Below are 24,206 nucleotides of genomic sequence, written 5' to 3'. Positions count from 1 at the left end.
TAAGCTGTATGTATACTCTTACTTCAATTACCTCTAATCATTAATCACATATTTTCAAGATTAAGGCCATATACTGGAAAATTACAGAATTTCAAAGTAGAAAGAGGCTGTAGATGGGATGATATTTTCAGTTATTTTTCTTCACCCAGATTCCCATCCTCAGCAGCCTCTTTTCCTACCCCTTATATTCTCAAGTCCCTGCCACAAGCCTCCAAAGGAAGTTTGGGTTAGGGAAATTATCATTCCCATTGCACAGGAAGAAAAATACACATAAAGAAGTGTACTAAGTTGGAACTTTGCATTTTCCCATTATACTGTCATTAGACATAAATATGTTCTGTAGTACTATTCTAGGTACATTATGGGTTATAAAGATGTGAGCTGGCCAGAAAACCACCATATATAAAAAATTGTTTCTGTGGATGTGAGTTTCAGTTATACATACAAAGAAATTCTTGAAGCATAGCCCATTTGCAATTGAGGAATAACTGCTAGTGTTTTCATTTTCCACTGAATGAAATGGTGTTATCTTCCATTATCATTGTTGTAATCTGGGTCCCCCAATTGCCCTTGAAGTCTCCAGAAGTTCTGTTTGTTAAGAAACTAATATGGAATAATTCTTTCCTATTTTATCTGATGATGATTTGTCAGCAAATTGAGGTTTTCTTGGAGTTCTTGCTTTGGAGTACCTCTGTCAGAGACTACTCCCTGCAACCCATTCTTGTCCCTACACCCATTAATCTCACTCCCACTTGGGTGCCTAATTGACATAGGAAGAATGACCTCTAGCATTAGGGTATTTGCTAAACCTTTATATGCCAGTGTGTACTCTTTATTTATTATCGTTATAGTCAACCTTATTCTTTGCAAAGAATTACCCAAAGAAATTAAGTTTAACCCATTTGTACTTGAGAACTGTTAGTATTTTATATCTACTGAATGTAATGGTGATCACGCTTTCAGTTCCTGTGCCCTTGATATCCTCTATCTTGGTAATATATTAGTAATCTAGGTCCATCTTGGCCTCTCACTATTTGTAAAGCCCCACATCACAGAATCCTAAATTTACAAGTGAAAGGAACCCTAAACGTCATGTCATTCAATCCCTACCTTTTATGTTTGAGGAGACACTTTGAAAGATTAATTAATTAACCCATTGTAAGTCATTTACCAGAAAATAATTAGTAGAGAATAGATCTATACTGAGCCCTTCTGACTCCAAATCTTCCCAGTATTCATATTAATAGGTAAGGGAAAACTCTCTCAGAGGTATCAATTTATGTATACTACCCAAATGAAAATGTTTGAGAAGCACCAGTGACTTCCTCTGTGTCAAAAATGGCTACCCAGAACAACAAAAAAGCACCTTATTTTTAATAGCTAATGGCATATTCACTACAAGGTAGCAGGATTGCTCAGTGGACAGTGCCTGGCCTGAAGTCAGGAAGACTCATAATCCTGAGTTCAAATCCCACTTCAGATACTTACTAGCTTTGTGGCCCTGTTCAAATCGTTTGACCCTGTTTGCCTCAGTTTCCTCATCTGGAAAATGAGCTGGAGAAGGAAATGGCAAACCACTCTTATCTTTGCAAAGAAAATGCCAAATGGAAAGTCAAACACAACAAAAACAGTTGAACTACTATCACTACATTGTTTATACAGAGGTAAAAAGAAAGGTCAGACAAGGTGTATGAAGTAAGTAGCAGGGGACTAACTGGTAAAGTGTCATTACTGGATGGTCTGATCAGTGCCTGGTCTAATAAACTTACTAAGAAATGCTTAATTTTGAGGAATCAAAAAGAAGGTGTCAAGAAAGCAAACTCCTCCTTTCCCCTCACATAGATTTTTTCCAGATGACTAGCAAATAAGCAATGCTGTGATCTAACATCAATCAGACCAGGGTTGAATGAAATGTAGGAAGAAAAAATAAAAAGCAACCTAAAAAAGTAGTAGAATAATTTTCTGAGACTGCTGTGATATTGGTGATAAATTGGGAATCCCTTACCTAATTATATGAATACTAGAAAGATTGAAATCAGAGGGGCTATATTTAGTTCTACAATCCTCTAACTATCTGGTACATGACTTACATTGGGCTAGTCAATTAATTTCTCAGAGTGACTCCTCAAATGTAAAAGAATTGGATGACATGAACTTTAGGGTTCCTTCTACATCTAAATTTAGATCTTAATTTAAAGCCAAGCTTCAGATTAAGTATAGTCTATCTAATAAAATCAATACGCAAAAAAGAAAACTCCCTGAATATACATCATCTCATTAAATGCCTCCCCCACCCTATTTCTGCCTTTTTAAATATTTGACTGTTATCATTTATATGGTCATATATGTATATTTTATTTTGTAGAATGAATGTTCAGACTAAAATGTTACAAGGTAGAATAGATGGGGTATTTTTTTATTGTTCTGAAAATTTTTACCATAATAATGTAGTTAATTTCATATTTATCAATGTGCTGTTTCTTGCCTGGTTTACAGAGAAAACACTCCCTCCTTTCCTGGAACAGACTTGTTCTCTTATTTCATAATATAAAATTCTAACACATGAAAAAATAGGCACAAAGCCCAATTCAGGCCTACTTGGAAAGTTGACACCTCTCTAAGGTGACAGAGTGCCTATTCAAAACTTACTTGTTATGAAAGAAATTGCAGCAACTCCGGCCTTTAACAGACAGTGTAGTCCTTGGTGACCACCTTCCTGACTTTAGGCTAGACACTCTGTGTAATCACCTAGCCCTTCAAGAATTCAGTCATATCCAAGCCAAGAACAAAAGGCCAATAATAGCAAGGAAATTAGTCGGGGGTGGGGGGTGGGGGGGTATATAAAGGTAGCTAAACTGTGCCAGATCTCAACCATTAAAACAATCTGGAACTAGTTAAGAAACAAGTAGATTACCGTGATAAGGAAGTGTTTGACGAACCTAAAGACCCAAGCTTTTGAAAGAACTCACTATTCAACAAAAACTATTAGGAAAACTGGAAAACAGTATGAAAGAAACTAGGCACAAACCAACACCTGACACCATATACCAAGATAAAGTAAAAATCTTTACATGATTTAGAAATAAAGGATGCTATATTAAGGGAGCATGGAAGTTTACTTGTTAGATCTATATATAAGGGAAGAATTTGTGTCCTAACAATACATGGAGAACATTACAAAATGTAAAATAGGTAACTTTGACTACATTAAATTATAAAGGTTTTGCACAAACAAAATCAATGCAAGCAAAATTAGAAGGGAAACAAAAACTGAAAAAGTTTGATAGTAAGTCTGACAACAGCCTCATTTCTCAAATATATAGAGATCTGAATCAAATTTATAGGAATATATAAGACATTCTCCAATTGATAAATGGTCAAAGGATATGAACAAGCAATTTTCAGATGACAAAATTAAAACAATCTTTAGTAATATTAAAAAAAATGTTCCAATTCACTATTAGAGAAATACAGATCACCTACACCTTGGAGTTGTTTTAATTTGCATTTCCTCCATGAATTTTTCTTTAGTTTAGGCAATGTCCTTTCCCAATATGACAAACATGGAAATATATATTGTAACACATGTAACAACCTATTATCAATATCATATCTGCTGTCTTGGGGAAGGGAAAGGGGTGTGTGAGAGGGAGAGAACCTGGATCCTGAAATGTCAGAAAACAATTAAAAATTATATCAGCATGTAATCTGGGGGAAATTTTTTAATGAAATGTTTAACATTAAAGAATATAACAAATTGTTACATTTTAATTGTGTCATGAGAAAGGTTAAAATATTAGGATATTTGAAGGAAGGCAAGAGAAGTTTAAGTGCCAGGCTAAACTTTTCCTTGATTTCTGAGATAGTTATAAACCTCTAACCAGCAAGCAAGTCAACATGCTGTAGTGGATAGAGTATTAGACGTGGAGTCAGAAAGACCCAGGTTTCAAATGAGAAAGTGATTTGATGAGTTCAAACTCAAGTCTCAAAGGTCCATTTTTATCTCTGAAGTTATGAATTCGTTATTTGATTAACAGAGCTAAGGAAACATGGTTCATAAAAGTTTTGTATGAGTCTAAGCCTTTTATAATAATTCTATATTCATTTTTAGAATAATCAAATAGCACTTTTTCACAATTATCACTGATTTTTGCTCATTTTCATCCTGTAACATACATAAATAGGTCATGGCATACCTGTAAAGGAGTCATCCTGTACATGTATGAATAGAGAAAGGATTTGGAGAGGAACTGGGTTTATATCCAGGTACTACTACTTAATTACCCCAACATAAAAGTTCAAAGATCCAGTTGGTAGAATTCTAGTTCAATAAATTTGTTTCTTAGTTCTTTTGGTCTTATTGATATCTTCTGCCTATATCAGTCATTTCTCAATCACTCCACCCCCAAACTAAACCTTCCTGCATTAGCCAAGAAAAAACAATTAAGCAATAACATAAGTTACCAAAACTTTTTCCCCATGTAAACAAAATTCTATCCTAGAAGTCTCCACTACACCAAAATTCCCTACCATGAAGGATGTTTATTTCATTATCTCTTCTCTAGGAACTTCATTGTTTTTATTAGTCAGACTTCCTCTTAGAAATCTTTTCATTGTATTGTTGTAGTCATTTTATTTATTGTTCTCTTGATCCTGCTTATTTCACTTTGCATGAATTTATATAGATCTTTAAATGTATTTCTGAATTCCCTATATCATTCATTTCTTATTGTCTAATGATGCTTTGTTATATTCATATATCATAACTTTTTTAGTCATTTCCAATGGACACCTATTTTGTTTCCAGTTCATTGCTGCCACAAAAAGAAATGCCGTCATGGATATTTTGATAGGTATTATACCTGTTTTAGTTTTTTTCCCCCCCTCCTTTCTTGTAATACAAGTACAGTAGTTGAGATTACTGGGTCATTTGATAGGGGCAGTTTAATAACTTTTGTTGTGTAATTCCAAACTGAAATCCAGAATGCTCTGTTGCATTCTTTTCTACACCCAGTTTTTATTTCAGGAGCATTTAATACCCAAAAATGTCACCTACATATGGAGGTTTCCCAGGAACTATTTAAATACTTCAGTACTTCATGCTCTTTCCCCCATACTTCTTCCCTATGATTCTTGGATTTCCTGACTTTTTAAATTTGTATTTTTGGAGACTAAGGGGGGAAATGGACATTTTGTGAAAAAATTTAAGCCATTTACACCTAAACTGACTTTGATTTCAAATTTAAAGGTCACTAAAATGACTGTACAGTTTCTGGCATAACTTTTTAAAATTAAGTTAATTAACCTTCATTTTTAACTGAAGGTAAATCACTAAAATATAAAATTACACATCCTATCAAAGCAATCATTCTTTTATGGTATTTTTCTTATCTGTTTTCAAGTTAGTGAAGGATTTTAGTTGTGAATTATGTTGATGATTTTGTATACTGTGCCAAAACGAAAATTTATCAGCAACCCAGAAGTGGTTATTTAAACTGACAAAACGTGACCTTCTGCAGATAATAGCAGGAGAAAATTGCAGGGATGTTTTAATTAATACAAAATGCCAGGTCCTGTTTTAAAGTCCAAAGCAAAGTTTAAACCACCTAATCTTCAGAATGTCATCTGAACTTGGCAAAGCTTCAGCCTGGTGCAGATCCAGAGAAAAGAGCCTAACCAAACTTTCCTTAGTTCCTGAGTCTTCCACTAAGATCTTCGTTCCTTAAACTCCCTGCAAGACAAAAATTTTGCCATAATTACATACAGTACCCTGACAGTCCCTTTGTAGTATAAAAATGTTTACAGAGTCAAAAAGGAAAGTCTTCACAAGGTTGGGTAGTTTGTCTAATTATGAAAGGAGGATAGATATGGGATTAGGATATGGTGAAGTAATGGAATCTTTAAAAAAAAAAAACCCTTATTAGTTCTAAGGCAGAAAGGAAACAAAGTTTAAACCACCTTATCTTCTACAATGTCAACTGTGCTTGGCAAAGCTTTAGTCAGATACAGATACAAAAAAGAGCCTCACCTGCTTACATCATCATCCAGATTTTCCTTAGAATCTGGATCTTCTACTAAGGTCTCTGCTCCTTAAACTCCCTGCAACACATAAAAATTTTGCCATAATTGCATACAGTACCCGAATACTTCCTTTATAATATAAAAATGTTTATAGTGTCAAAAAAGAAAGCCTTCAAAATGTTGAGCAGTTTGTCTAATAATGAAGGACTTTGGGGAGGATAAATATGGGATTGAGATAAATTCAAGAACTAAAGCCCATTTTTTAACCCTTACCTTCTAAGAATTATTTCTAAAAAGCAGAAGAGAAGCAGGGCTAGGCAGTTGGGTTTAAATGATTTGCCTAGAGTTACACAGTTAGGAAGTATCTAAAACTAAATTTGAACCCAGGACACCTCCCATCTCTAGGCCTAGGGATCTTTCCACTGTGCTACTGCGCTGCCCCATTTGAGTCTGTTTCAAAACCCCAAACCATTATCAAAATGGGTCCTAAAAGTATTTTTTATTAAAATACATTGCAAATGAAAGTCCTCACCACATTCAGAGATTGATTTCTGCCCACTGCCGGAGGATCTGGAATACCTACTAAGGAAACATGAGGAAAAAGTGAGCTGCCTTGGAGAAAACAATTTACTTTTTAGTTACAATGTTCTATAAATTTTTTTTTAACTGATCCTGTGATTTTATGGGAATCAGAAGCTAACAGGTAAGAAACTCCTTCCACCAATCTACCAGCACAGACCAGTGCCTGCCCTGCATCTCAGTCTTAAAATTGTTGCCCAGGGCACTGAAAGGTATAATAACAGCAGTAGCAGGTAGGTAGTGCAGTGTAATGGCTGTGGCATCAAAAAGACTCATCCTACTGAATTCAAATCCAGCCTCAGACACTAACTAGTTGCAGAACCCTTAGCCTTTTTTGCCTCAGTTTCCTCACCTGTAAAATGAGCTGAAGGAGGAAATGGCAACCACTCCACTATCTTTGTCAAGAAAATCCCAAATGGGATCATGACTGAACTGATTAAACAACAACATAGTTATCATCACAACTAAGCATTTGCATAAAACTTTATGGTTTGCAAAATGCTTTACAAATATTATTTCAGTTTGTCCTCAAAACAACGCTGGGATATAGGTACTATTATAATACCGATTTACAGATGAGGAAACTGAGGCTAAGAGACATGAAATGAATTGCCTAGGATCATATAGCTACTAAAGTGTCTGAGTCTGAATTTGCCTCAAGCAGATATTCCTGATTCCAAGGACTAAGTTCCATTGCTACTATTTATCATATGAAGATATATTCCTACAGAATCATGTTTTATATTAGAATTTAGATTAGAATTAGAATTTCTTAATTCTAATTCAATAAATTAATAAAACTTGCAGATATCTCAGAGTAACAGAATCACAAAATTAACAAGGAAACAATGATTCATTAAGTACCTACTATTAAAGCAGATACCATATTAAACTTCTAGAAAAAATAACTTGCACTTTTTATGCTTTAAAAAATAAGGAAACTCTACTCATTGTCTCCAATTATATGTCCCTGATTTTTCAACCCATTGCAATCTGGCTTCTGACCTCATCAGTGAACTGAAACTACTCTCTCCAAAGTTATCAATAGATCTCAATTACCTTATCTTTTCAGACCTAACCTTCTTGATCTCTTCTCACATTTGACACTGTTGTCTACCTATCTTTTCCTTGATAATCTCCCCTCCCTGAGTTTTCATGATACTACTTTCTTTTGATTCCCTTCCTAACTTTCTGTTCCTTTTCTCAGTCTCCTTTGGTAGCTCATCATCCACATATCACTTTGCGTAATTATTTGTGGAAATAAAGGCTTTGTACCAGGCTTTCCCCACCCCCATCCTCCTCTCTGTACTGAATTATTTTGTCAGCTCCCATGGGTTTGTCACACCTATGCTCCGAGTTCTGCTGCAACAGGAATACTCAAGCAGATGCTTTCCCAGAGTTCATCAGTTGATGTCTTTGAACTTGAATGTCTAGGAATCCACCAGTTGGGGAAGAAGGAGGATAGGGTCAAGTGGGGCTGATCGTTCATTACCAAATTAGCAAAGGTCATCATTAACTCCCCTACTCCCACCTCTTTCAGTCTAGAACTGATGAACATGTCAATAAGACAGGAGAAACCATTCATTTTTCCTCTTACCTGTTAAAGCAGGCCTGGTCTAACATCTACTAAGTCCTTGTCATGTAGGCTAGGCTAGTTTTTACCTAAAAGGCAATGAAACCATCCTTGATATCTTATTGGCCCAGGGACTAAAACATGAATTATTGACAACTTTCTGGTTACCTAAGTATAAAAGTTCAGTGCATGAAGAGTCAAGGATTCTTGACTTCTGACTAGGCAAATGTGGAGGCAAATCAATGCTGGCCTTCCTAAATATCCTTTCCATGCTAACAGTATCTCAACTTGTTCTGACCCTAAGCCTACTGAACTCATCCTGAGTTGGGCCTGGCTCAAAATAGTTCATGTCCCTGTTAAACTGATGGATTATTTTTCCCCCCTTTGGAGTACTGGACTCGGGAGAAGAAGCTATATCTCTGCAGCTGGCAGCTCAAGCACTAGTTTATTCCTATTCAAATAAATGGTTTTCTCTTCCCCCACCCCCATCATCTTATTGACCATTATTCTATCTTTGCTATTGTTTTACTCTACTTTTTATGTAAAAGGAAATTTGTCATTAAAGCTGACACAAGTAGAGATTTGGGGAAAACTTTGGCCTTCTGTGATGCTGAGGGGGTAGGAAGGGAGGGGGATGAGCCCTCAGTGATCGTCTTACTTCTTTGAGTCACCTCTTTCACACAATGTAGCTTTTAAATGACAAACAAAAGATCCTAACTCTTCTCTTTTCCTTTACTCATCAACCTCAGCTCATTCTTAGTTTTAGCATTTGTGACACTAGCTTTATAGGTTCATGCCACAATCTTATGTTCATCATCCATTATCAACCCTTGTTTCCATTTGTTTATTTATCCTTTTAAAATTCAAGTTGGTTGACTGGTAAATTTCCTCCTGAATTCACATTACTTCAGGCAACTCCCATTTTCCCCCCCACTGAAATTGTTTTCCTTTACATCTTCAAATTCCATTCTCTAGTGTTTCCTATTTCTACCAGGCTAATTTCCCTTGACTGAATTTTATTCCATGGAATACTATCTTTCAATGAACTCTTTAAAATCTGTTCTCTTAAAAATTTAGTCTGCATGCATGTCTTTCCTCTCTCCTGTCCCAGAACAATAGGACCATTACTTGTTATACATGAACTTATTAGCAGCTTTCTTCTCCATAGCTGTCTGATCAAAGGCAAGTCTTCTCCACAATTCTCTACTTCTGTCAACATTAATCAATAAAGATTAGTGGCCATCCGATTGTCTTTTATATGAAGAAGGAATTCAGACTATAGCAATATAAGGGAATGGAGGAATGGTCATTTCTTTTTAATATTCTCGTTTCCTCACAAACAATCAATTCCTCTCTATTAGAGACAAGGAGATAAAGAGTAAAATCTTGCTTACTGGTTCCCTTCTGAAGAACGAAACTTTCATATTAACTCAGGTCAAGAAGTTACTTCTTGTTCTGCTATTGGCACCAGTCCCCTTTCCAATTTCCTTGTCTATTTCCTCTTTCTCATGTGGTCTGTAGTATACTCCAATGAAAAAATTACTTGTTTCAATTTCTGGTTATCTTTACTCAAATGCTTTCCTCTGTGCCTCTTCCCTCTGATTCTTGGTTCCTCATTTTTTAAAAACAATCTATCTCACATAAAAATGAAGTACAAGAGCCACTCATGGACCTGATTCTACCACTCATTGATAAAGTAGCTTTGACCTATTTTTTTTTTTATGACCTGACCTTAAGTCTGGTGCTCTCTGGGGCTCACCATACAATGTAAAACTAAGTAGGAATCCTTATTTAGGTTTTAGCTTTATTACAGGGCTCAGAACTCCCTAGCTCAAACAAACCACCAGCTTTGGGCTCTGTCTCAGTAGCATGGGTTATGGGCACATATCATACCCAGCACCTCACAACAATATGATGCTACTCCACCTGCATACTTTTCCTGTTTCTTTTAAGTGAGGTGTGTGATCCAGAGTCATATTCTTAAGGCTTAAAATGGTTAAGGGTTTTTTTTTTTAATCTTGTTGATGAAAATGAAATGCATATATATTTAACATGGTCAGTGAAAAATAAAACTAACCAAGTATCATGGGCAAGTAGATCTGTGATTTCACTGATATAGGGATCACCTGGGTAAGGAAATGCCCTCTACCAATTTAGGGTGACAACTTTTCTGCAACTTAATAGTCTTGTGTGATTGTTTAGAACCCTAAGAATTTAAATGACTTGCCCAGAATTATAGTTCAAGTAGGTGTTAGAAGGCAGACATTCTTGATTTAGGGATGATCTCTCTATCTGCCAGAGGTGTCAAAGGGGAGGCTCCCCTCAGTGTGATGCAAACAGATGAAAATGTAATTGAGAAATGCATATGTATGTATATTTGTGTATGTGTATACATATACTCATACCAGGTTCTTTTGGGGAAGGGAGGATGGCTTGAAGAAAAAAAAGAAAATAGATAAGAGGTAAAGGAAAAGAAGAGGAGGAAGAGAAAGAAAACAAAGAGAAATGCAAGTAGAAGGAGGAAGGGCTAAGGTTTAAGGGAACAGAAAAGTAGAAGTAGGTAGACTGTCCCCATTCAGGTTTATCCTTGGAAAAAAAAATTTTTACCTGCTGTTTTTAATTGGAGTTATCAGAACAAGATTAATTGTCTTGTCTCAATATAGGAGAGAGCAACCTATCTGCTTTTTGTTTCTTAGATTTCAAAACTAATTTTGAAATAAAGATTTAATTTTCTTTTTTTTCCATTGAAAAAATTTAATTAATTAATTTAGAATATTTTTCCATGGTTACATGCTTCATGTTCTTCCCCTTCCCCTCCCCCCATAGCCGATGTGCAATTCTACTGGGTTTTACATCAAAGATTTAATTTTCTAAGGACTTCTGGAAGGTTTTACAATGTGAAATAATAACAAGTTAAGAAATTAACCATTTAACCTCAGTTTTACACTCAAATCTCATCTGATTTCCCCCCTTAACTTTTCCCTTTTACATGTCACATATAACTTTGTACTTCTCTTGCTTACTTATAATGCACTGTTATTTTGTATTCTACATTATTTAGTTATATATTACACCTTCCAGGTATCTATCTTGCATACTTTTTTAAAGAAAAATCTAAAATGATCAGTAAATTATCTGTTTGTAGAATATAAACTCATGTCTCCCAGAACCTAGTATACTTCTCTATATAATACCAATGGTTCCAAATCCTCCAAGTTATTACAACAGGGCTGGAAATCCATAAAATAAACCCACATGCCTTCTGTAGATTACAATATGGCATACAATATATCCTACTATTTTTCAAATGTATGTGGATTAAACACTGTCATAAATTAGGGCATTAGGTAGAGATCTGGAACAACAAAAATAAAAATGAAATATTATGATATAAAAGTGACTATTTTGTTGTTTGGGGTTTTAATAGAATTTGGAGGGAGGAGAGACTTGGAGAGGGAAACCAATCAGAAGGCTATTATTATAGTCCAGGGGTGAGGTGATGAGGGCCCAAACTAGGTTGGTGGCAACGTGAGTGGACAGAAAGGAACATTTAGGAGATTTGTTAGGAACACAGAAAATGACAAGATAGCTACAGATTCATCTATGTGTAATGATTGAGAGTTGAAGACAACATAAAGGTTGTCAGCCTATGTAACCAAGAGGATGGTAGTGACCTGGATAGAAGAAATTTCCAGAGGGAAGAATTTTAAGGAAAAAAGATGCTTTCTGTTGGAAAGACTTCATATGTACATTTATATACATAAATACATTTGTACGTTATATGCCAGGCATTGTGCTAACTGCCAGAACAAAAAAAATAAGATGAAAAACATGTGTTTATAATATGAAGACAGGGATTGAGACAAGCTAAAGCTAATACTTAGCAATCTTCCATCCTGAGTTTTGCAGTTGACCCCAAAAAAGGTAAGGACTGATGCTATACCAGACTTGGGGAAATTAATTCTTCCCATTCTACCAGAATGTTTCCTTCTGTGGAAATGGAGGTGATAATTCTTGCTTTCTCCCAAAGCAAGGATACTGTGAAAATTAATAGATTTAGTAACAGAGTTTGATCTCCTTTTTAAGGCACCATTAATACAGCTTTGTTTTGCCAACCAAATCACAGACACATAGTACTACTACACTGCAACCAATCAGTACTTAACATTTTGACAACATAGCAGGGAAGAAGATATGAGATGGGAGAATTTGGGTTAGTATCTGTAGGACCAATTGCCTTTTCTTCTTCAAGAAACTCTGTAGAGTTCATTCTTAGCAGCCTCTAGAGTTGGAGGTACAAGAAGCCAAAGAACATGTTAGGAGCTAGCTTCACAGAATGTCTGACTCCAGGAAGTTCACCCATTTTCCATTAAGATAATTTGTGTTTGTCTGTCTAAAACTTTTTCATTTTTCTCTCCAGTGGGTCTCAAAAATTTCTGTCTACCTACACAGGTATTCAGTGTCACTGGAGCAGTCATCTCTCTGGCAAACAGGAATTGTCTCCTACAACTTTTGCTACACTTAACATTCACAGGGCTGGCCTTCCATGAACTTTTCCAGTCTTGGTTGGAAAAGAGATTACAGTGGAAAGTATCCTTTTTCATGTGTAATGAGCCTCTTAACCTCAACTCTTCTTCTCCTGAAGCATCCACAATCACCATTTCAGAATTTGGGGTGTCAACTTATGGCCATATTTTATTCAAGCACATCTGACTCATAGATTTGAGTCCCTTGCTTGGCTAGATCTGGAATAGCTGAGAACTCTGGTTATTTTATTTAAAACCTTTACCTTCAGGCTTAGAATCAATAGTGGTAAAAGCTAGGCAATGGGGGTTAGGTGATTTGCCCAGGGTCATACAGCTAGGACATGTCTGATGCCAAATTTGAACCCAGGACCTTCCCGTCTCTTTGGACCTGGCTCTCAATCCCTTGAGCCACCTAACTTCCCCCTCAGGTGCTTTCAAAAGAGATCATTATCTTTCTCTATAAACCTCATCCTTTTTCTAACTCCTTTTTTCTATAGCTTCTCAAGTTCAAAGTCATTCTTAAATTTCTCCACTTTTCTCAACCTCTATTATCTAATTAGGGGCCAAATCTTGTCAGCTTTACTGCACAATATCTTTTTCATCCAGACCTTCCACCATTTGGTGGAGGCCACCTAGCTTCAGGCTTTTATAATCTTGGCCTGAACTATTATAGTATGCTTCCAGTTTCTTCCCTCTTCCATCCATCCTTCAACGTGGAATCCAAATTGTGATCTCGCCAAAGCATAGATTTGATTGTTACTGTCCTCTTCAATAAGCAAGTGAACTCCCTGTCGCCGGAAGGATAAACTGCAAACCCCTTAAGGTGGCATTTAAAGCCCTTTATAGTCTAGGCTCAGGCTTAGATTTCCCAGCTCATTATATTATTATTAGCCCCTCTCATATATTAGCCCTCTTCATACTCCCTAAGTTCTAGTCAAACTCACTCTGTTTACTCTGCCGCTGTCTCTCATTACTTTCTTCATAAGACCCTTCACTATTCCTTCAGTTGTTAGTGCTCTTTACCCTTATTACTTTGTATGTACTTTATCTATGGTATGCTCCTTGAGGACAGAAACTGCTTTGGTTTGGACTTTTTGTTTCCCAGCGCTTTGCAAAGAGTAGGTGTTTAGTAAATATTTAGTGTGTTGACTTGAATAAGTTGTCTGCTCCTAGCTCATTCTTCAGTCCTATTCAAGCAAACCCAAGGATTGCGTATATGTAAGAGCTTTTCTGATTTAGAATCACAAGATGTCAGAACAAGAAGAAACTTTACCAGAGCATGTAGTCTAACCCTTCATTCTATACAAGGAAAACGACGCATAGGAGGTTAAACGGCCCAGAGGCAGAACCAGGATCCAACCTGGGTCTCCAGCCTTTCAATGCAGGAGAAAACAACTTCAAATATTTCATTGTTTTCTCATTTTAGATAGGAAAACTAGCTTCCGTAGCATGAAAGATAGCTATTTCCCTACGTGCCTATGATCATACTTGTTATAAGTGAAAAAAGTATGATTCATAGAGGGCAATTTTTACATGCATTCGTTCATTCATCTAACATGCATAAAGAGAAAAGCACCAAATCCTTCCAAAAACACAAACAAGAACCTCAGTTTGACAGTTTGGTGGAGTGGAGGACAGGGCCTAGAGTCAGGAAATACTTGGGTTCAAATCCAATCTCTAATATTTGTTTTCTATGTGACTTCTGGTAATTTGATACAAACTCTTGAACCTCAGCTATTACTCTAAAATAAGGTAATAATACCTATAGTACCTACCTCCCAGAGGTGTTGTCATGACAAATATAAAGTCCTTTGCAGATCTCTTTAAATATTGTTATTGTTGTGACTACTAACAAGTCACAGGTATTGAGAAAGAATGCTAAAGTAAGAATCAGAACTGGGTTCTTATCCTAGCTTTGGCAATCAGCTTGTATGACCTTGAATAGTTCATTTCACCTCTCTAGGCTTTAGTTTTCCTCATGTATGGAATGGAAGAGGGGTAGGAGGAAGGAGCTGGATTATCTTTAAACTTTCTTCCATCTCCAAAACTCCCTGAATTCTAACAGTGTATTTGTCTTGCGAATTCATTACCCATTGCTGATACTCCTGGTCCACCTCCTAGCTAGCAAAGAGGAAATTCATGTAGAATGTCCATTTTAGTAAAGGTGCTGGAAATATCCATTCACATTATCCAGCAGATCACATATACTCAATCATATTTCCATGAACGAAGGCAATATTATTCCCTTAACATTACATATTAGTTCAGGTCTGGCTAACAGACATAAACCTTAGCAGGACTTCTTCAGAACAGTTTATGGACTTTGGCAACTACCAAACTACAAAGAGAAAAACAACCTGGAAATGCCTCTGGATATCTTATTAATATTTGCATTTTTGTGGAAAATTCTAATCTAGGTTCCTCTATAAACAGTTATACCAGTCATTTGGTTCTGATGGCACCTTGCCTTTAGCTCTTTTGTGATCAGTTTACAAATCATAAAGAAATTTAGTTTGCTGTACTAATACTATTAATAGTTTGAGATTTCCATTTCCATTTTTATAAAGATTTGTTAAATAACTACAATGTATGGCGAACACTGCTGAGCATTGAGGGAGAGAGAAAGTTTAAAGTACTATGTTAAGTCTAAGATGAAAGTACAAGCAGAAGTACAAGGCAATATGCATTGCTTAATTCTTAATTCTCGTTACCTTCTATAATAGTCTCTCATAACTATTTGTAGGCTTAAGAACTTTTTCTCCTTTCTAAAGCCATTCCTTAACTCTGATATGGTAAACTCTTACATATAAGGAATGTCTAGGGCTAGTGCAAAAAACACATTTATTACTATCCTATCTATGGATTTCCCTTGTACATCTGCTAATGAATTGCATAGTGGATTAAAGATTCTCCCGAATTCAACAACTCTGGTGACTATCCAAACTCCTACCTATTAGACCTTCTAACTGAAGACCACAATGGTATAGAAGATAAAGTGCTAGATTTGGAGTTGGGAAGGCCTGCCTGGATTTGGAATAAACATACTTGCCCTGTGACCCTAGGTAAAGTCACTTACCTTCTTTGATCCTTAGTTTCTTCATATGTAAAACAGAGACAGTAATAGGACCTATACTTCATAGGTTTGTGGTGAGGATCAAATCAAATTACATACATAAACTACATTGCAAACTTTAAAACTTATATAAAATATCAACTATTGTTACCTTCGTTTTGTACCCTAGAGGCAAGGATTCTCTTTCCTATATTAGGATTTTCTAATCTGTGCTACAAAACCCTAAAGTAGCAATCCCTTCCTCCGAAATACATTTACACAGGGCAGTGAGGTAGCACAGAGGATAGAGCTCCAGGCTTGGAATGGAGAAGAACTGGGTTCAAATGTGGCCTCAGACACTTCCTAGCTCTGTGACTCGGGGCAAGTCACTTAAGCTCATTTTGCCTAGTCCTTGCCCTTCTGTCAGAGCTGTTATGAAGACAGAAAATAATGGTTTAAAAAATACACTTACCCTAATCTCCACCTACCTTGAGGTACTATGAAATTTGGAGCAGTCTTCAGATGTCTCCAAATTCTCACTCAGATCATGTAGTAAAAGGTCATTTGCCTGAGGGTTCATCATTGTATCAATGTTCTCCTCAATCACTTTACCATGAAGTTCCTTTTGGAAAAACAATAATTAGCGAAATACTTAGTTACTAGTGACTTCTCTAAACCCAGTTCCTAACTACTCATTGCCTTCTACTCAAGGATTGCCAACAATTAATTGCTTCACAGTGCCAGGGGAATGGGCTATTATTCATTCCTAACTTAGACAAAAGAAATGAACAAGAGAAAAAATTTAATTAGTCCAAATATTCAATGACTACATCATGAAACCAAAAACAGAACCCTTTTGACTCTCAATTTAGCATTGTATCATTAAATTGTTTAATATCCCATAAAGAAATACTTATCTCTATACCTTTATCTGGATATTAATGAAAATCTATTTTATTGATGAACCCATTACCACTCACCAGGTTACCCAAGTACTGCTAAGGCTTAGGGGTGTATAGGAGTACAGGATTATAGCATAATAGATTTAGAGTTTAAAGAGATTTAAGAGGTAATCTCAAACTCTCTCAATTTATAGATGAGGAATAGATTAAGGTCCAGAGAGTTAGTGTCTTGCCCTTAGTAAATAGGGACAGAGCAGGGATTTGAATCCATATCTTTTTTGTCAAGGCTAGTGTTCTTTACACATCAGTCTTCTCCTGGAAGGAAAATAAGAATGGATAAAGAAAAGACCTCAATATAGACACTTGGTAGAGTTCCTATAGACAGAAAGTAACTGTGACAAGGACTTTGGAGCCTGAGAAGCATGTCAAAAGAATAAAGTGCTCTAAAGGCAAGATTTACTTACTTTACAGTTTTGTATAGGGCCATTCTTAGACTCTAGAATCCTCTTTGGAAGTTACTTTCCCACTTTGTGCAGTGGACAGTTTAACTACTTTTTAAAATAAAATTCAGTGATGAAGAAAATCTGTTGCTACTGGTAAAAAATAATTGTGTTTTTAGTGAATATAAGGTTCATCAGCCAATAATATAAAGATGCTTTGATAACTTTAAATTTGTACCCCATACCCATAGTCAGGAGAGTTGATACCTGAAGTTTGTCAGGTTCCCGTTGAAAAGTGATCATATCCTTTTGCCTCTGGAGCTTCTCCTAGTGAAAGCAAGAGTCTCTTGGTGAAAAATCACCAAAAAAGATTAAAGCTCAGTCTTCTCCATAATCTATGAAACTCCCACAGTACAATGGCCAGTAAGGATAGACTAGTGGCTCTTTAGCTGTCTACGAATGGGTTTTTTGGTAAATTTATTATAATAATGCAGTAGAATAATTTCACATGGCAAAACCCAAATGAATTAAATTTGTTTTACTTGAATCAAGACATTATAGGAAAATTCTAATTGTGTGATGCATCAAAGGCACTTCTAATAAATTTTCAGTAACAACCATATACCACTGTCCACTGATACACTGTGGAATCACAATGATTGGGACAGACTCTAACACTTCACCTTAGATCAGACATTCCAGAAGCTTACAGAAGAATTACTGGTCAATGAAATAATATGTACAAGAAAAAATCGAGTCTCCTGGGAAAAACTCAGATCCATTTGGGAGCTCACTTTACTTTAATTGCTGTGTTCAGTTTTGTCTTACTGAAGCAGTCAGGTACCCTCTGGAGTTACTTTCTAACCACCAAGTCACAAATACTAAGAAAGGTCTCACTTTTTTTTGCCTCCTTCTCTTTTTCTCTGTATATGATGTCTCCCTTCAGTTCATCCTAGGTAATAAGGGAATTAGGGAGCCTGGGATGAAAGAACAACACTAAAGGGAATGGAGAACCTAGAAAAGGGATGCAGTCAATCGCACTGCCACTCCCTATACATAGATATAGGTGAAGCAAGAAATCTAGTACCCAGCAAGATAGCTAAACAAACATTATCTCTCTGCCTCTCAAGGTGATCCTGTCTCCTAATTTCATGCTTTTAGCATGTTATATTAAAAGGTTTGAGAATTCTAAGCAGCACATAGTATACTTGCCTTTAACGCTTTCATTTCTGCCTTGCTTTTGAGTAGCATTTCTTTCTGTTGACAACGATGCTCATCTTCAATTGCTTGCTAATGGAATTAAAAAAACAACAACAACTTTACATTGATGATTTGGAGGTATGGAAAGATGGACTTATGGTTTCAGTTTTTTCTACTAGAAGACACTTTTTATCCAGCATCTCTCTTACTTAAGGAGAATCCAGAATGAAAAAGTTTCTTCAATCTTTGCTTCTCTCTTTCTAGAAAGAAATGGGGAAGTGGAATATAAAAAAGCTAGGGAATATGAATTACCTTCTTCTTTAGAAAACTTTCCAAAATTCTGGAGGAGCTGGGGCCTATCAGAGGAAATATCCTCTCATATCTCTTGAGTGCATTTTTTCTAAAAGACCTCAAAAACTAAATTCTATTTACAGTTAATGGAGTTTAGTGCTGTCTCTGACCTGATCGCAGTGGCATCCAAATTGTGTGTGAAAAAAAATGGAGTGATAATCATTGACTTTTTAAGTCAAAGCTGAACAGAAATATAGATCATATCTGGCCAGAGAATTAATACATAAAGTCCATGAAAACTTCCATTCCTAGGAACAAATTAAAGTTCTTTTTTGACACAGACACAGAGTTGGAGCTTAATAAGGAAGGAATTAAGCCATTTATTAAGCAGCTATTATGTCCCAGGCACCATTAAGAACTTTACTAATATTCTCCAGTTTGAGATAATAACTGTGATGTAGGTGCTATTATTAACCCTATTTTACATTTGAAGAAATGGAGATAGGCAGAAGTTAAATAACTTGCCTAGGCTCATACAAGTAGTAAATTTCTGAGGTTAGCTTTGAATTCAGTTCTCCCTAACTGCAAGGTCCAATGCTCTATACTTGGTGCCACCTAGATGCCAATGCTTATTTATTGATTACTGAACCTTGGATTAACCCAAGGCCTTTAACTTAATAGGTTAAACTTTTTTGTGTGCCAAATGTCTCAGGAATGAAAGTAGACTCTATGATGATAGTGATCAGAGTGAATGACATCTATCAATTTACCATGATTTCAGACTCTAGCTTTCTTACCTTGTTCCATAGCAAATCCATTTCTCTTCGAAGCAACATATTTTTTCTTTCCTATAGAGAAATACAGTGTTTGTTCTACTCCACATGGGGTGAAGTGAAATGGGAAGGGGCACAGCAGGACAAAGAGGGGTAGAAAAGGGAGAGTGGAGCCTGGAGACAATGGCAATAAAGGAAGGCAAAGGAATAAAAAATTTCAAAAAAATTAAGAGATGAGCTTGATAATCTTAAAGAAAAAAAATTTAAATTACTAGACTGGAAATTAGATTTAAGAGAAAAAAACAACTTAAATGCCTTTTAGCTTCCTTTTCCTTTTGATTTGATGAATGAAAAGGCAGAGTAGTAATTCTATAGCACTAAATCACAAATCTCCTTTATAACAATAAAAAAATAAAATCCTATATAATGCCTTCAGCACTTCTAATAATGAGTTTTCCCCCTCCCCCAGGGAAATTTCTACTTGTGATGAGATGTGAAGTGCTAATATGCCTTGTGTCTTTTAAACTCTGATAGTTAATTGAGGAAATCACAAAGAAAATCAAAGTAGTCTTACAATACTTGAGCCCCTTACCTCTATATTTGTTCTTCATGGGTCACCACAGGTTTCTGTACACAGAACAGTTTTATAAGGGTGTATGATCATAGAGACTCAACACTATAAGGCAAGCATCTAGGCCCCTACACTGTCAGAGTTAAGTCAGCCTCCATAACTGGTGCCATGAACCTTCCAAACCCTGCCCAGGATTCTGTTTTCCAACCCCAGACTCTCTTACCAGGTTCTGTTTTAGCTCTTCTGCTTCTTGGATCATCTCCAGGACAATGGTATCATCGGAATCATCCCCTTTTGCTACCATGATCTGCCTCATGATCTGTAGACTAGAAGGTAAGGAGAAGGCATTAAGTAAAGGCATTCTGCACAGAAGAGAACGTTTACCTACTTGGGGCTGAAAGGTCCCCTGCAAAAGAAGTGGTGTCAAAGCTAGACTATTAAAAGAGCTTTGGAAGTACCTCTGGAAATAATCAGTTCTTCATAATTAATGAGATTCCTGCCTTGGTTCATATATTCACACTCGGGAAGTAACCAACTATTCATCCCCGTTAATCTGCTTGTTCTTTCTGGATTAGATCTGCAATCTTATCAGTGTGAGGAATACCTTGTGAAAATTCCCACCACAAATGCAGATAGGCAATTTGTAACTTGCAGCACTAGAGCAAGGGTCCTGAACCTTTTTTTTTTTTTAAACATTATTTTATTTGGTCATTTTCATACATTGTTCATTGGAAACAGATCATTTTCTTTTCCTCCCCCCCCAACGATCCCCCCACCCCTTCCCTAGCCGAGGCGCGGTCCCAAACCTTTTGTGTTTGTGTCATGGAGCCCTTTAACAGTCTGGAAAAGCCTTGGGACTCTTTCTTAGAATAAGTTTTCAAATGAATAGAATAAAATGCATAGGATTCAAAATGAAATTGATCACACTGAAATCATAATTATTTTCCTATGTAAGTTTTAGAAACCCTTGAAATCTAACCCCCTGCCTTAGAATGTTACCTGAAGGCACTGAGATTGGACCATTTACCACATAGCTAGTCTGTTAGAAACTGGATTTGAAACCAGTTCTTTCTGACTTCCCATTGTTGGTCCTCTGTCCACAATGCCATGATTTCTCTCAGAGTTCTCCTTAGGAGGCAAGATAAATGAAACTGCTAGCTTGTCTGATATCTAAAAGAAAGAACCTTATGATAGCCAGAACAACTGTATTCTTGTGTACTATGCTTGTCTTAAAGTGAAAATGTCTGTTCTTGAAAGGGGCAGTTATGTGACCCTGGACAAGTCATTTAACCTCTGTCTGCCTTAATCCACTGAAGAAGGAAATGATGGCAAACCACTCCTGTATTTTTGCTAAGAAAAAGACCATTCAGGGTCACAAAGAGTCAGATAAAACTCAGCAAGAAGAAGATAGGGACAAACTTCTCAAAAGAACTTTCCCTTGCCTTCCACTTTACATCATTCTTTGTTTCGATAGTATTCAGTCTGGGAATGTCTGCTTAGATCTCTTACACTATCTCTGGCTATCATAAGGACAGGAATATGCCCCCTCATCTCAACTTCTTTTTCATAAAGTTATGCCAAGGTGCCCAGGAATCCTTCTCCACTTTCATAACAGCTCTCAAAAAACTGAAACTATTGGCAGCTTTCTGATTAGATTGGAAGAAGCTCCAAAGCTTTTTTCTGCATGCCTGGGACATTTTTGTGTGCGACAATTTTGTTATCCCCACTTCCTCTTTAAAAATAAAGTACTGCCCAGTTTACCTCTTTTGTTTTTCCTCTAAATTTGTCATTAAGTTCTGAAGTAAGGTGCCATTCTTCTCTTCCAAGGGTTTCAGTATCGCCACCAACTCCTCTTTTCTTAGTTTCAGATCCTCATTTAATTCTTTTAGGTAATTTTCTTGCTGCATATTAGCACGTCTCCTGAAAATACCATTAATGTTATTCTTTTACTTGGGAAAATGTGGAGATAATCTCTTCCCCTACCTTTTACCTAAAAATAATTCCCACCAAACATTCACCTTGCTTTAGAATGTAGCAAACTTCTGGCGGACTTTGTGGTACTGTTCATCTTGAAAGTGTATGTAGTTCCATTCAACCCTGGAAACAAAAACAGCCTCTTCAAAGTCTTTTTCTTTTCCCCCACTAATTAAGTCATTTTACCTTTAATGTTGCTACTCTTTGTCCCTTGCTGCCCTAGACCAGTTAGTTATATAGTTTGAGGTCACAATGCACCAAAGGTAACAATGCCAACAGTTTTGTTGAGCTTTAGAATTACTTGCAGCTTGTTTCCTGGAGATGCCCCACATACATTTGATCTATCCTTTCCTTAAAGAGATATCCTAGTACCACGTGTGTGTGTGTGTGTGTGTGTGTGTGTGTGTGTGTGTGTATAAAGCTATCTACCTTGTCTATCCTTTCTCTACAAATCCTTAGAGTATAAAACATTTTTACTCCAATTGTAATGTAAGTTATGGAATTCCTTTTCTTATTGATGCTGAAAGTAACTCTCTCTCTCTCTCTCCTTCCTACCTTATGTCCCTTCCTTCCCTCCCTTTCTTCCACTATGTCTCCTTTTTCTTCCTCTGTTCCTCCCTTTCTCCCCTTTCTCTCCCTTCTTCCTTCCCTCCTTCTCTCTGTCCATCCCTCACTCTCTCCTTCTTAACTCCCCTTTTCTCTTCCTTTCCTCTCTTCCTTTCTCCCTTGCTTCCCCCTTTCCTCTCTTTCTCCTCCCTCCCTTTGTCCCTCCCTCCATCTTTCTTCCTTCACTCTACCCCTCTCCTTCCTTCCTTCCTTCCTTCCTTCCTTCCTTCCTTCCTTCCTTCCTTCCTTCCTTCCTTCCTTCCTTCCTTCCTTCCTTCCTTCCTTCCTTCCTTCCTTCCTTCCTTCCTTCCTTCCTTCCTTCCTTCCTTTCTTTTTTCCTTCCTTCCTTCTTTCCTTCCCTCCCCCCCCCTTCCTCTGTGGATAATTTGCTCAACTTGTTTCCACATTTTCCAACAAACTCCAAGACAAGTAATGACTATATTATGCTGTTTTAACTGATGCCACCAGATTCTGTTTAGTAAGTTGATTGGATAGTATTGTTGGATGATTACTAAATACCATATACACTTGGTATCATATAGAACTTTTAAGTGATAGAGCCCCCCACCTTTCAAGAAGCTGATATTATAAGGCAATGGGATAGAAATCTATATTGTCTTGTCTTTCCATATTTGCAATTTTTGTCTGGGTATTTCAACCTAAAAGTTGATTGCCTAAAGGGCAGACAGCTAGGCAGCTTAGTGGATAGAGAGCCAAACCTAAGGATAGAAGTTCCTGGGTTCAGATCCTCTCTCAGACACTTTTTTAGGCAAGTCACTTAACCCTAGTTACCTAGCCATTATTTTTCTTCTCCTTGGAAGCAATTCTTATATTGATTCTAAGACTGAAGGTAAAGAATTGAAAAAAAATGAGTGTGGACTAATTCACCCTTAAGGCTTGCAATTAAAGAGTGCACTCCATGCTTGAAGGCTCAAGAAAGAAATACATTATTCAACTGAGTCATTCTTCCTAACTGCTACAGGCTAGAAATAGAAGTGGGAATACTAACCCACTTAAGCAACTAGAAGAAGAAACATTTACTTTGTATCTTTTCTAGGGAAATATACTTGTTACTATTTAATAGGACCTGGGAAACAATGTCTGTTAGAAGGCTGACTATCCAGTAATGGAATGGAACCCGACTCTGACTAACAAACTAGCCCCTCCCCTTCTTAAGGGAAGGGAAGGAAACACGGAAGGAGAAGCTATAGGAAAGCCATCCCCAAGGGTTAGAACATGGGAATAGCTTAAGAGTCAGTGACCCAACCCAAACAAAGATGAATGGCAGTGAGAGAGAGGGAAAGAACATGATTAGCCCTCCTCACCAGCACACCACACCATACAACGATAAGCTTGCATTCTAATGGAGGAGAGGAATACATATACAAATCGGCATCATAAGTATAAAGTTAATGAATATGCATATGAGTGCATACAAGTAGTTAAATATAAGGGACTGGGGGAGGACACTAGCTTGGGGGGGGGGGTCAGGAAAAGCTTCACGCAAAAGAATGTCTTAGCTGAGTCACATCTTAAAGGAAGAGTGGAACTCTGAAGCAGAGGTAGGAAAGTGTCCATTCTAGCCATGGAGGATGACTAATGAAAGGACATTGGAGATGGGACATGGAAGATGGAATGTAGTGAGTAAGGGATAGAGAAAGACCATTTTCTCTAGATTACAAGAAGGAAAATAACATC

The 24,206-nt window shown here is 36.8% G+C and overlaps 1 protein-coding gene across 4 annotated transcripts; it reads right to left on the bottom strand.

The window, feature by feature from the left end:
* Positions 1-5,523: 5,523 nt before the first annotated feature.
* CCDC196 (coiled-coil domain containing 196) lies at positions 5,524-22,124 on the bottom strand. 4 transcript variants are annotated; one of them, XR_008915004.1, is made up of 11 exons: positions 21,947-22,123; positions 21,690-21,848; positions 20,152-20,254; positions 19,382-19,432; positions 18,306-18,383; positions 17,361-17,420; positions 16,240-16,373; positions 8,198-8,262; positions 6,554-6,600; positions 6,029-6,099; positions 5,524-5,731 (listed from the first exon to the last, which is right to left on the bottom strand). XR_008915004.1 is itself a non-coding variant. In XM_007473059.3 (10 exons), exons 1-9 carry the CDS (start codon positions 21,994-21,996, stop codon positions 6,056-6,058), a joined length of 726 nt encoding a protein of 241 aa, XP_007473121.1. In that variant the 5' UTR covers positions 21,997-22,124; the 3' UTR covers positions 5,524-5,731; positions 6,029-6,055. The 4 variants fall into 4 exon arrangements, 2 of the variants coding, with proteins under 2 accessions (XP_007473121.1, XP_007473120.1); XR_008915003.1 differs by having other exon boundaries at positions 5,706-5,731; positions 6,554-6,603; XM_007473059.3 differs by lacking the exon at positions 8,198-8,262 and having other exon boundaries at positions 21,947-22,124.
* Positions 22,125-24,206: the final 2,082 nt, after the last annotated feature.

The sequence above is a fragment of the Monodelphis domestica genome, chromosome 1 (assembly GCF_027887165.1).
Source record: "Monodelphis domestica isolate mMonDom1 chromosome 1, mMonDom1.pri, whole genome shotgun sequence".
Lineage (NCBI taxonomy): Eukaryota > Metazoa > Chordata > Mammalia > Didelphimorphia > Didelphidae > Monodelphis > Monodelphis domestica.
The sequence above is the reverse complement of the archived record's forward strand: the minus strand, read 5'-3'. Positions and strand labels throughout refer to the sequence as shown.